A 13,568-nucleotide genomic window follows, 5' to 3' on the forward strand; every position below is an offset into this window, starting at 1 on the left:
TCCTGGAAACATTAAACACATTTAAGTTTTATACCCTTCTCCAGATATAGTGCCTTCAGAAAGCATTCAGACCCTTTTACTTTTTACCACATTGTTACTTAAAGAGCTTTTACGCTCTCTTCCAAATGGTAGCTATAAATGCAGAGGATGCGCACAGTGCAACAATATGATGAAGTGTGAATATTTCTGCCACCCACACACATTAAAACGGTTCTAAACAAATGACATCATTACGTGTTCTATCACCCATGTTATTTACATTATGAAATGTCCATGTGGGCTCTGCTATGTCGGTAAAACCTCCCGCTCCCTCAAACAGAGAATTAGTGAACATAAAAGTTTAATCAGGAGAAACGACAGGGATTATCCAGTCGCAGTACATTTTAATGACCTAAAGCATGACATTTCTACCTTTTTTAGATTTTGTGGCATAGAGAAAGTTAAGATATCAGACAGGGGAGGGGATATTAATAATACTCTGAGTTAAAGAGAATGTTTTTGGATTTTCACCCTCCAGACATTATTTCCTAAAGGACTTAATGATGAAATGCCTATGTATGTTATGTTGTGAATTACTCTGTTTTTCGTATGATGTACCCAATGATTAATGAAAACTTGCTATGTCCTAATTGTGGTTCTACAGACGTGTTTAATACGTCTTATTTACACACTTTATTTGAATATTTATGAAATGCATATTGTTATATTTGGTAACTTATTTGTTTTTCCTTCACCTCCAACCCCTTTCGATGCGTGGAACGGATGTGGGTGGGGCTAGGTCTACATAAGGGCGCTAATTTAAAAAAATTCACAAAAGCTCTGACGAAGGCCGTGAGGCCGATACGTAAGCTTATTAAAGATCAGTGATACTATCAAGAGCAGTGTGCAGTTTCCTTTTTCCTTCATCTTGTTCAACTGTTGCCATGCACCTGCAAAGAAGATTGCTCAGATGTGCGAGTGCCTTTTGGAATTTAGAATAAGGCTGTAAAGGGTCTGAATACTTTCCGTGGGCACTGTATATGCCTCATCACAATTCTAAACTCAGCAAAAAAAGAAACGTCCCATTTTCAGGACACTTGTCTTTCAAAGATAATTTGTAAAAATCCCAGATCTTCATTGTAAAGGGTTTAAACACTGTTTCCCATGCCTGTTCAATGAACCATAAACAATAAATAAACATGCACCTGTGGAACGGTCGTTAAGACACTGACCGCGTACAGACGGTAGGCAATTAAGGTCACAGTTATGAAAACTTAGGCCACTAAAGAGGCCTTTCTACTGACTCTGAAAAACACCAAAAGAATGCCAGGGGTCCATGCTCATCTGTGTGAACATGCTGGAAGGAGGAATGAGGACTGCAGATGCAGATGTGGCCAGGGCAATAAATTGCAATGTCCATACGGTGAGACCCCGAAGACAGCGCTACAGGGAGACAGGACGGACAGCTGATCGTCCTCGCAGTGGCAGACCACGTGTAACAACACCTGCACAGGATCGGTATATCCGAACATCACACCTGCGGGACAGGTACAGGATGGCAACAACAACTGCCCGAGTTACACCAGGAACGCACAATCACTCCATCAGTGCTCAGACTGTTCGCAATAGGCTGAGAGAGGCTGGACTGAGGGCTTGTAAGCCTGTTGTAAGGCATGTCCTCACCAGACATCACCGGCAACAACGTCGCCTATGGGCACAAACCCACCGTTGCTGGACCAGACAGGACTGGCAAAAAGTGCTCTTCGCTGACAAGTCGTGGTTGTCTCACCAGGGGTGATGATCGGATTCGCGTTTATCGTCAAAGGAATGAGCATTACACCGAGGCCTGTACTCTGGAGCGGGATCGATTTGGAGGTGGAGGGTCCGTCATGGTCTCGGGCGGTGTGTCACAGCATCATCAGACTGAGCTTGTTGTCATTGCCAGCAATCTCAACACTGTGCGTTACAGGGAAGACATCCTCCTCCCTCATGAGGTACCCTTCCTGCAGGCTCATCCTAACATGACTCTCCAGCATCACAATGCCACCAGCCATACTGCTCGTTCAGTGCGTGATTTCCTGCAAGACAGGAATGTCAATGTTCTGCCATGGCCAGCGAAGAGCCCGGATCTCAATCCCATTGACCATGTCTGGGACCTGTTGAATCGGAGGGCTAGGGCCATTCCCCCAAGAAATGTCCGGGAACTTGCAGGTGCCTTGTTGGAAGAGTAGGGTATCATCACAGCAAGAACTGGCAAATCTGATGCAGTCCATGAGGAGGAGATGCACTGCAGTACTTAATGCAGCTGGTCGCCACACCAGATACTGAGTGTTAATTCTGATTTTGACCCCCTCTGTTCAGGAACACATTCCATTTCTGTTAGTCACATGTCTGTGGAACTTGTTCAGTTTATGAATCTTGTTATGTTCATGCAAATATTTACGCATGTTAAGTTTGCTGAAAATAAATGCAGTTGACAGAGGACGTTTCTTTTTTTTGCTGAGTTTATCACGGAGCTATACGGAGAGTTCCTTGGACGTCATGGTATAGCTTCTGCTCTGACATGCACTGTCAACTGTGGGACCTTATATAGACAGGTGTGGTTCTTTCTAAATCATGTCCAACCAATTCAATTGGCCACAGGTGGACTCCAAGTTGTAGTGATATCTCAAGTATGATCAAAGGGTGCACCTGGGCTAAATTCAGGCAGAATTTGTTTGGGGGGATAAGTCAAGGGGTATGAATATTTTCTGAAACCACAGTGAATATCTTAGCTTAGCTTCTTTACATCGATTTGATTCAGTCAAGACAGGCACTACCAGGTGGTATGATAGATGACAATCTACAAGTTTATCTAACTAGCGCCAGTCTGTATAGCCACTTTCTCCCTCCCATGTAAAACTCACCGGCCCCTGCCCATCATACTGCTGCAATCAAGCGGCACCTAAGTCGTGCAGCAAGCCAGTTCCCAAGTTGAAACAATGTTTAATTTTTCTTTTCTAAGTGTACATGTATTTTGACCATTCGGATATCTGAAGAAATGTCATGATATTCGAATCAAGATAAAAAATATAAAAAATTCTCATCCCTAGAATAGGGTGCATTTTGGGCGCATCCCTCGTTTCCAACTCTTTTATTTTTTTATTTTATCTTCTGAATTTAAATGGAATTGACCCCAACCCTGCAATGGGTGATACAGTCCTTTTGAGAGCACTAAATGTAATGGAAGGTTGTTTGATGTATAGTAATGTAAATCCCCTCAGATTTTTGGGGGTCAGCTAAACTGCTTAACAGACTAGGTCTAAGTAATGGGCCAAGAACCATGCTTCGTCATGCATACTGAACTTGCCTATGTTCATAATTTCTCAGAAAGCAATATGATGCAACACATCCATCCCATTGTTGCTTTATATGATTGATCAAAAAAAAAGTTTTATTTGCATCTGTCCGATATAAATTAAGATCAAAACAAATGGCATTAAACAATTCCTCAAAACACCGAAAGTGATATTGAGACTAATTGATAATGAGTCATTTGTATAGAACTTTTCCAAGTGCCTCAAGGTGGTCTTTCTCTTGTCCCAGATGCGGTTAAAGAAACATCGGTGGCACAACCGTATCCTGAAAACACGCGACCCTCTCATCCTGTCCCTGGGCTGGCGGCGCTTCCAGACCATCCCCCTGTACCACTTCGAGGACCACAACGGGCGCCACCGCCTGCTCAAGTACACACCACAGCACATGCACTGTGGTGCCACTATCTGGGGTGAGAGCAGTAATACGGATATAGTTTTAGTATTTGTTAGTTATTTGATTCAGGTGGCATCTTTTTCCTCCATTGCAACTATTCATCAGAGGGCTGTATCACATAGCAGGATCACTACATTAACCAGCTAAATTTGATCCACATTCAGATATAGCTCTTGATTATCTGGTTCCTTAAAGAAGACAAGTTGTAAAATGTTGACGGTGTCGATCTGGTTATACCATGCCTATAGAACTACTTATCTCTATGAAGTCAGAAATATTAAGTTATTTCAGTAAACTTACTAAATGACATGCCCCCCTGGTCAGAATTACATGGATCCTAAATTAACTTACCTGTTAGAATATAGGTCAAATAATGAATGAAATATGAACCGTGTCCTTCTCTGCTGTGTTCCCAGGTCCCATCACACCTCAGGGCACTGGCTTCCTGGCTGTGCAGTCAGTCGCAGGAACTAAGGTAAGAATCACAGAGGCAGGCCACAAAGGAAATAATTACATGTAATCCTTTTACACTTGTGGGAATTGGGCTATATGTATAGGGCTACATTGAAGTGTTTCTTAAAGCAGAAATATAATATGCATATTGCATAACCATGGTAGAAATTGAAAGGGAACAGGTTGGAGATTGTGGAATTTATTAGACCAAAGGTGAGGACAACAGTTACCTGACACAAGACTGAATCCAAACATTACATTGTTGATACTGTTAGGTTCTAAATAAACAGAGTAAAACAATTAACAGACGCTTAGTAAAGCTCAAACCAAGTTTATTCACCCGCTGGGTCATACAGCTGCATAAGACAAAAAACATTCACATCTCACTGGTATATAACCCTTTCTGCTATGCTGAGCCCCTCCTTACACACATGAACAGCCAATACACCTCTGTTGCCATCCAGAAGATTGCTGATAGGTTCTTCCTCACTTCATCTAACCTGACCTCCGCCCAAATTCCTCACTCCTCCCCAACTCACAGCTAACATGTTGACTCGTACCAGACCGTGGTTCTTCTCCTCCCGTAGGATCCCTGATGACTAACAATAACATATCCTGACAGAATGTAAACGTTCTACATTCCCCTCTCTCCTTGTGATACGGTTAAGGATATTTCATATTTTCAAGTTTAGAAGTCAGAACCCATCAATACTATCTGCATTTTACATGTACTGTACTTTTTGCAGCATTTGTTGATAATGAAATCTGAAAATACTGCATACATTCAGTAACATAATAACCCATATTTACCATGACTATTCTTATCAGCCACATACAGTGCATTCGAAAAGTATTCAGACCCTTTGACTTTTTTCCACATATTATTATGTAAAATGCCCATCAATCTACACACAATACCCCATAATGACAAAAGAAAAAGCTTTCTTAGACATTTAAAAAAATACATGAAATGACACATTTACTTAAGTATTCAGACCCTCATCCTGCCACAATGACTACCGCCCTGTAGCACTCACATCTGTAATAATGAAGTACTTTGAAAGGCTGGTCATGGCACATATTAACTCAATCATCCCAGACACCCTGGACCCATTACAATTTGCATAGTGCCCCAACAGATCCACTGACAACGCAGTGTCAATTGCACTCCAATTTGCTCTTTCCCACCTAAAAGGAATGCACTCTATGTGAGGACATTGTTCATTGACTACAGCTCAGCGTTCAACACCATAGTGCCCTCCAAGCTCAGGACCTTGGAACTAAACACCCCCCTCTGCAACGAGGCGATGAGACAGCCTACAGGGAGGTGGTCAGAGACTTGTCCGTGTGAGACCAGGACATAAACCTCTCCGTCAACGTCAGCAAGACCAAGGATCTGATCGTGGACTTCAGGAAGGAGGGGTGAGTGCAGATCTACATTGGCGAGTAAAGGGTCAAGAGCTCGGTATTCACATCACTGAGGACTTAACTTGGACCTCTCACACCAGCACAGTCATAGAGAATGAACGGCATTGCCTCTTCTCCCTCAGGAGGCTGAAATGATTTTGCAGGGCCCCTCAGATGCTTAACTTTTACAGCTGCTCACTCTGGTATAGCAACTGCACTGCCCTTGACCGGAAGGCCCTACAGTGGGTGGTGCGAAAGGCCCAGCGCATCACAAGGAAAACATGCATGCCTGGCAGTGTCTGAGAAAGGCCTGAAAAATTGCCAAAGACTCCAATCACCCGAGACATGGACTGTTCTCCGTGCTCACGTCCGGCAGACAGTATCGGTGAATCAAGGCTCAGACCAACAGACTTCTTAAACAGCTTCTATATCCTGGCCATAAGACTGTTAAATGGCTAAACTGCTTCGCCCTGCTGTTCATTGATTGCCACTACCTTTTATCTATCTATTTTATCCTGCTACCGGTTACTATTACTCTTGTTTACATGTATATTACCATAAGAATTTATATATTCTTGCTACCAGTCACTTTTCAGCCCTGTTTACATGTACAGTGCCTTCAAAGTATTCACACTTTTACTTTTTCCACATTTTGTTGTTACAGCCTGAATTTAAAATTGATCAAATTTAGATTTGTCATTGATCTACACACAATACCTCATATGTCAAAGTGGAATCTTTGTAGCTGAAATGTTTTTGAGTCAATAAGTATTCAAATCATTTTATGACAAGCCTAAATAAGTTCAGGAGTAAAAACGTGCGTAACAACAAATCTCATAAATTGCATGGGTTAACATGATTTTTGAATGACTACCCAATCTCTATACCCTACACATACAATTATCTTTAAAGTACCTTAATCAAGTAGTGAATTTCAAGCACAGATTGAACCACAAAGAATGGAGGTTTTTCAATGCCTCGGAATGAAGGATGGCGATTTGGTAGATGTGTGTATAAAAAAAAGCAGATGCTAAATATCCCTTTGAGCCTGGTGAAGTTATTAATTATCATTTGGATGGTGTATCAATACACCCAGTCACTACAAATATACGGGTGTACTCCTAACTCAGTTGCAGGAGAGGAAGGAAACTGCTCAGGGATTTCATCATGAGCCCAATGGTGATTTTGAAACAGAGTAATGGTTGGGATATGAGAACTGAGGCCAGATTTTGTTTTATTTCCAGATAAAACAATTAACTTAGAGCTAAGCACAGGCAAAATCCTACAAGAAAACCTTGTTCAGTCTGTTTTCCATATTCATTTATTTGTCATTATTAGCTCAATACGTACGTACACGTATTACACCAAAGATGGCTCATTTGCATTTGTCCAGAGTAACCTACCGTACACAGTATGGGTGAGAGGATAGTAGGATCTTTTAAGTTTTCTGTTCTCTTACAGACCAGTTTCCGCATCGCAGCTACAGGAGTTGTCCTTGACTTGGACAACTCTGTGACCATAGTCAAAAAGCTCAAGCTGATTGGCTACCCATACAAGATCTACAAGAACACATCCTTCATCAAGGTAGGATGCACCTCATAGCACTACTGACGTACCATAGTTCAGCTACAATATATTTACTTTGTGGTAGACATTTGTTATTCTGTTGTAGAACAGGATAACAGAAATAATCTAACACTATGGACCAACTGTGTGTAAGTAATGGTTTATGAATGTATTAATATCTAATTATTGGTTCACAGCAAAGCTGTGAAACCTATTGTTCTATGAATTCTTATTATATTTTTTTCCATGACATGGTCAAATAACTAGATTTTTTTCATCTAATTTGGCACACAGAAACTAGAGGCCATGAGTAACTTGGTCAAAAAAAATGGCACGATTGACCTCCATCACACTGTTTGACCTCGAGACTTGAAACGGTTGTTGTCTTTCCTCTTGTTGAACGAATTTTCCTCAAGGACCCATAAGGTCTGTCGGGATAGATATCCCTCCATCTTGGACAAACGTATTCTCAATAACCATAAATCCAAATAACACCAAATGATGTATGTATGCCCATGTATGCCCATGGTATCTCTTAACTTAGTTTGAGAAAAGCTAAGGGATTGGTTAAGAAATGGCTGGGTTATTGATCAATTAGGAAATACTTTAAACTGTGTATGGTCATTACCATGATGAACCATGTTCAATTTGGAATTTAGTTTCCTCATTTAACAATTCAGATTTTTTATGATTAAGCATAGTTAAAAAAGTTAATGGACTAAGTCAGATTTTACTCCAAATGTGGTCTTTGGACCGATCACAATAGTCCCTAAAGAATGAGAAAATAACGTTGATGCATTCAAAGATGGCCACACTATACCAGTAGATGCATAATAGCACTAATATGCTAAAAAAAATACTTAGTTTTTAAAATTTCATGAACCAGATTTTACGTGTCCATTTTAGCCACTGTAAATCCACTCCGCAGTGGCCTATCAACTTGAAACTTGTAATCGCTATCACGGACTTCCCTAAGATGAAACGCACTGTATTTGGTATTGGTATCTCAAAAAACAAGGAAACTATTGACTTATTATTTGCATATGTAACGCTAATACTTAATCCTCTGCAATCATCTTCTCCTCATGAACCATGCATCAGATTCACTCCAGATTTTGTATTTCGACTCATTACATCAGTCTTCAATGGGTTAGAATTTTTGTTGCTGCATTCATATGGCTGTACTGTACCAATAGACGCACGTTAGCACATATGCTAATGCTAAAAATACTTCACAAATCTTCTTATGAACCAGAAATCAGATTGACTCCAGATTTGGTATATAGACGTGTTGGTTGTTTAGCAACAAAACTGACACATGCGCTGCTATGGGGCAAAACAGACTGGGCTGGTTTAGATTGTCGACAACATGTAAACTATATTTATTCTCCAATGTTTAGTCTCTCAAAAACATTGTTACAGTTGTTGGTTAGCTAGCCAGTCAATTTTAGCCATTTTAGTATTGACTTGAAGTCAGTCTAAACACCTCAAAACAATACATGGTATCAAGAACCAGATTAAACTAGCTGAAACGAGTCACTTACGATTCTCCACATAGCTACCAACAATGTCAAGAAACTGCTATCTGGCCATCCAGAATCACAACTCAAGCTTCTGCCCCATTGATGTGTGCACATAGTTTGTGACTTTGTCAGCTAACCCATCTAATGAATTTGAGAATGATTAGTTGCTGCACTCAAAGTCGACCACACTACATGGCCCTTATAGCCCTGGTGTGATAAGAACGGAACCGATGATCATGGGGCTATGAAATTTGGTATGTGAACCTTATGTTTATGTCCTTATAAGTTGTGTGAATATAAAGTCAGTTCAGCCCTACTACTCTGAGTATGAATGAGACTAAGGTCCACCCCAAAAAATTCAGAAAACCGTGAGCTTTACACTTCTGTTTTGTTCCCAGGGGATGTTCAACACCGTGCTGGAGGTGGCGAAATTCGAAGGGGCTTCCATCCGAACTGTCAGTGGGGTCAGAGGTCAAATTAAGAAGGCCCTGTCAACGCCGGCGGGAGCCTACAGAGCCACGTTCGAAGACAGGCTGCTGATGAGTGGTGAGCAACTGGCTCAGTCTAGAGTATTTCATAGTCCCAAAAACAACCCGTAGCCCCCTCACCCTACCCTCTATGCGCTTGTGGAGATCTGAAGGCTTGGATAGGTGAAAGTAATATGGTGAAAATTCCAGTAGTAGTAGGATTTACTCAATTTGACAAATGTATGAATTGCCTGCAGCAGGTTGCTCCTACTGTTTTGGTTGCACATTTAATGGAAACTTCTATGGACGTTACAGTAATTTGCACGGAATACTGCCTTTATATTCCTAGCTAGTACTTCTGGGTGTGTTTACATATTGCATCCCTGTGATCCTGTTTCATGTTGTTCATTACTCTTGTGTGTAGATGTTTGTAGGTATTGGTTACCTGTGCTCCTAGTATATGTTATTTAGGGCTGTCCCCAACTAAAAAAAATATTGGTAGACCGAAAGTCGTCTGTTCTTTTCACCAATCGATTGGTCAAAATTTGAAACTGTGTATTTTTCCATATATAGACACACCCTATATGCTTTTAATAAAATCAACTATATATGCATTGAGCTTGTCTGATGCTTTAAACTCACTGTTTGATGAAATAAGACACATGACTCGAGGGAGCCAGAGATCAAGATAACCAGAAGAAAGAACCTTAACCTGACCAGACCATCCTCCTCCCGCCCCTACTGGCTTTTACAGATTCTGCCATTATTTTCCTGAAGTTGCCGGTAATGGGCTGTACGAGGAGTTAGCGAACTTTCTCATGTGGAATACAAATTTATTTTACCATTTCTACTGATCTGCATGCCAGCTATGGTTTTCATATGTACATTTTCGTGGAACAGTTTCATTTTATTTATAATAATGTCTTCGTATCTCTAAATCATTGTCATGTGGTTAATCAAAATTCTATCCAAATGAAAACGATGAACCTAAAAAGTAACTTCTGCCATTGACAATTATGTAAAAATAGCCTATAAAGCCAACAAATAAAAACCTTGCTGCCTGCAGGTAGAAAAGAATCCTGATTAAAAATAAATATCCTATAAATCACATTGGCTACGCGTGGCCTTTCTGCAACGAACTTGAAACATTGAATTAACTTAGGTCCGGCCTGAAGCGCCTTTTGTATACATTTTGTATAAAATATTCTAAGCACAGAGGCCGTGTCTAGACTTGACAGTTCATGCAGCTTTAGTATTCTGAACATAGAGTTCTGTTCACGGAATTCCGTACGCGTGCATCTACGCCTACATTTAGACGTGTCCGGATTCCCTATTCCCGCGCTATATTCAAATGCCAGTATGCGTTCTAAAAACGGTGAAATCGGCAAAATATGGTAGCACAACAACTGATGGCAGTAGATAACTATTGTAGCTAACAAGCAACGCTAAAAGGGATTGCAAACAGGTTAGCATAACTCTAGCCAAAACATTTTTTGTTCCAAATATTAGCTAGCTGGCTAGTATTTGAGGCCAGCAAACACGTTACTCACACACTAGGAACGTATTTACTCCAACGTTATAATGAAAAGGTGCCTCGGTCCCAGAACATAAGTATTCTTGAGACTGTACCCACTGTATGAGCTTTCTGTAGCCTGATTGCATCCAGACTGAGGATAAATCTGCACACAATGCAGCCTGACCTCCTTCTGAAGTGGTCAGTTTGATCTAAACACAATCGGACCAAAAAGCAACTTTTGTGCATCTAGACCAGTCTTTTCAATGTGGTCTTTTGTATTCTGATAGCAGAAGTCAAATGTACGTGTCAAGTGTAGACACGACCAGAGTTTCCCTCGCCAGTGAGCTCAGCACAGGAATTGTCATTCTCAATGGATGTAAAAACAGACTTTGTTTGAGGTGAACAAAACATTACTTTGAGACGCTCCACAGCTCATTAGTGGTGGTGCGTTAAGCCAATCAGAAATACTAACAGATCCCCAAATGGGTACATTTATGTCAACAAGCCAATACGCCTACATCTATGTATAATCAGGTACGCATCCTTAATCAACATTGACAGGAGCGCTCCAAACAAAAGACAATGACTAAATTGACAAAACTCATAAATGGAATGAAATAAACCAAAACTTGTTTCTCAAGTGTAGCAAAGGTTGTGCACTCTGCAAACAGTGTTCACTCTGACAATGATTAGTCTCGGCCTCCGCAATGGATTAGTTCACTGAGAAATATATCTATATTTGCTACTCTTCGACTAAAACAAATCTGTCGATCAACCGCCTATCGGCCAAACAATCGACCAGTCGAATAATTGGGGTCAGCCATAATGTTAATAATTACTCTTGTTCATGTGTGTAGACATTGTGTTCCTGCGCTCCTGGTACCCGGTGTCAGTCCCTCAGCTCTACAACCCCGTGACCTCCCTGCTGATGCCAGCGGGCCAGAAGGACAGTTGGTCGGGCATGAGGACGGTGGGCCAGCTGAAACACGACCTGGGGGTCCGCAACAAGCCCAACACAGACTCACTGTACAAGGTAAGGCCAGACCGACGAGGTGGCAGCCAGAATACATAGAGAAAAAAGGAATGTCCGCTCACTGTTTTGCTGCTCCCAAACATGACCCTAATTCTAAACCTAACCGTAACCCTAGCCAACAGTTGCATATCAACAGATAGTTTGACCATCTGTAGATGAACGATAGGGGACTATCCAAATAGTGTAACCTGATCTTTTGATGGAGCTCAATTTATTAAATATGGAGGCAGTGAGACTATCAACCGTTTGTTCACAAAAGGGGTGTTTTTATTAGATATTTGGGGTGAATAACGTAAGACATTTGGTAAGTAAAAATGGCGCATAGCAAAAACATAACACCACACAAATTTATTTATGGGTACATTTCCTACTTCCTGCCAATCCGAGAAGCATCCAGCTGGGCACTGAGGGCGCCGGGTCTGCAAATCTCAAAAGTCATGTGCGTGCGTCTCAGATGGAATGTGTGCAGTGCATTAACAGCCGGGACCAGAGCTATACTATATCACTAGCTCTGGTCCAGGGCGTTAGTGCACTGCACACATATCAGTCTGCACATTAGCTCTGGTCCAGGACGTTAGTGCGCTGCACGCATATCATCTGAGCCACTACGTATCGTAGTGGCCGACATTGAGAAAGTGTTCAGGATTAATTTAGTTTTGTAACACCTTTTGGATACAATGTTAATTTCCTACTTGTAGTGATTTTTCACCGAAAATGTACAACCAAGCAACCACTGTTGCTTGTGCTTTAGCTTCCACCTTGATATATTGGCTACGCTAGCTAGCTGACTACTTCCCTCGCCATAGGGTTAAAGGATCTGTGGGAAAGCTGTGCTCAACTGGCGGGGGCGAAGGACACTGTCCCGGTGTTGTGAAACACCTGCTTGCCATGTGTGCTCTCCCCACTATCACGCGGTGACATCCAGGTGGTTACCAATATAGTTATTTCTCATAAAGGCTGCTATCCTACTTGGAATTAAAAAAACTTGTAGCAAAACATTTGGCTACGTTCGCTAACATCAGCAACACTGTGATACAGCTGCCCAGTGGGAGACACCTCGATACAACACCGGTGCACTGGTCATTCGGCACAGGCTTGTTGTCGTGCATCCCAAGGCATGTCACTGTGACATCCATGGTGACCAATATTACAAGTTTATTTCTCGCTCGCCCATTAGAATAAACATATCTCTTTAACTAGCGCCCAGGATTTAATGTCTGTTTGACATATGTGAAACCGAAGGCAACTTTCCACACTGCGTGGACAGTAAAGTTTGTCTAAATCTAATTTCACCACCTGTGCTGTTGGTGGCGTTTACGCTCCATCTTCTCTGGCACCATTTGACATCCGTCCTTAGCTCCAATGTCTCACAGCGTCTGTAGTATGAAAAGGTATCTGCTGAAGCCAGACTATTGGTCTGATTGGATTCTGAACCTCTGACCTAACCCTTGACCCTTTCTCCCCTCTTGGCAGCCGGTGGTGCGAGCGCAGCGCCACTTCAAGAAGCTGCACATCCCCCGGGAGCTGCAGAAGGCATTGCCCTTCAAGAGCAAGCCCAAACAGGACCAGCCCAAGGGTAAAATGCCTAAAGACCTCCAGAGGCCTGCTGTCATACGGGAGCCCCACGAGAGGAAGGTAAGGGTCTCCTTATGGAAACGATAATGAAAATTCCCATTGGATTCTGGGATGTTTGTCAGATTTACTCATTCTCTTTATCTCTGATGTACTAATATGCTGTGAAAGCGAAAAACATAAATCACCACCTTATTTTATCAGAAACCGGACTGGCCGAGGTGCAGACTTTTGTTCTAGCCCAGCACTAACACATTTGATTCAACAAATGGTATTCTAGATGATCTAAATCTGTGTAAAAG

At 41.7% G+C, this 13,568-nt stretch overlaps 1 protein-coding gene across 1 annotated transcript in view; it reads left to right on the forward strand.

The window, feature by feature from the left end:
* The window catches only part of LOC110534710 (ribosome biogenesis protein BMS1 homolog), a 32,524-nt gene that overhangs the window by 16,251 nt on the left and 2,705 nt on the right, over positions 1-13,568 (forward strand). The window contains 6 exon segments of the mRNA XM_036945726.1: positions 3,565-3,745; positions 4,146-4,204; positions 7,051-7,173; positions 9,077-9,224; positions 11,519-11,694; positions 13,168-13,329. Coding sequence (XP_036801621.1) covers positions 3,565-3,745; positions 4,146-4,204; positions 7,051-7,173; positions 9,077-9,224; positions 11,519-11,694; positions 13,168-13,329 — 849 coding nt within the window.

Source organism: Oncorhynchus mykiss, chromosome 2, assembly GCF_013265735.2.
Source record: "Oncorhynchus mykiss isolate Arlee chromosome 2, USDA_OmykA_1.1, whole genome shotgun sequence".
In the NCBI taxonomy this organism is placed as follows: domain Eukaryota; kingdom Metazoa; phylum Chordata; class Actinopteri; order Salmoniformes; family Salmonidae; genus Oncorhynchus; species Oncorhynchus mykiss.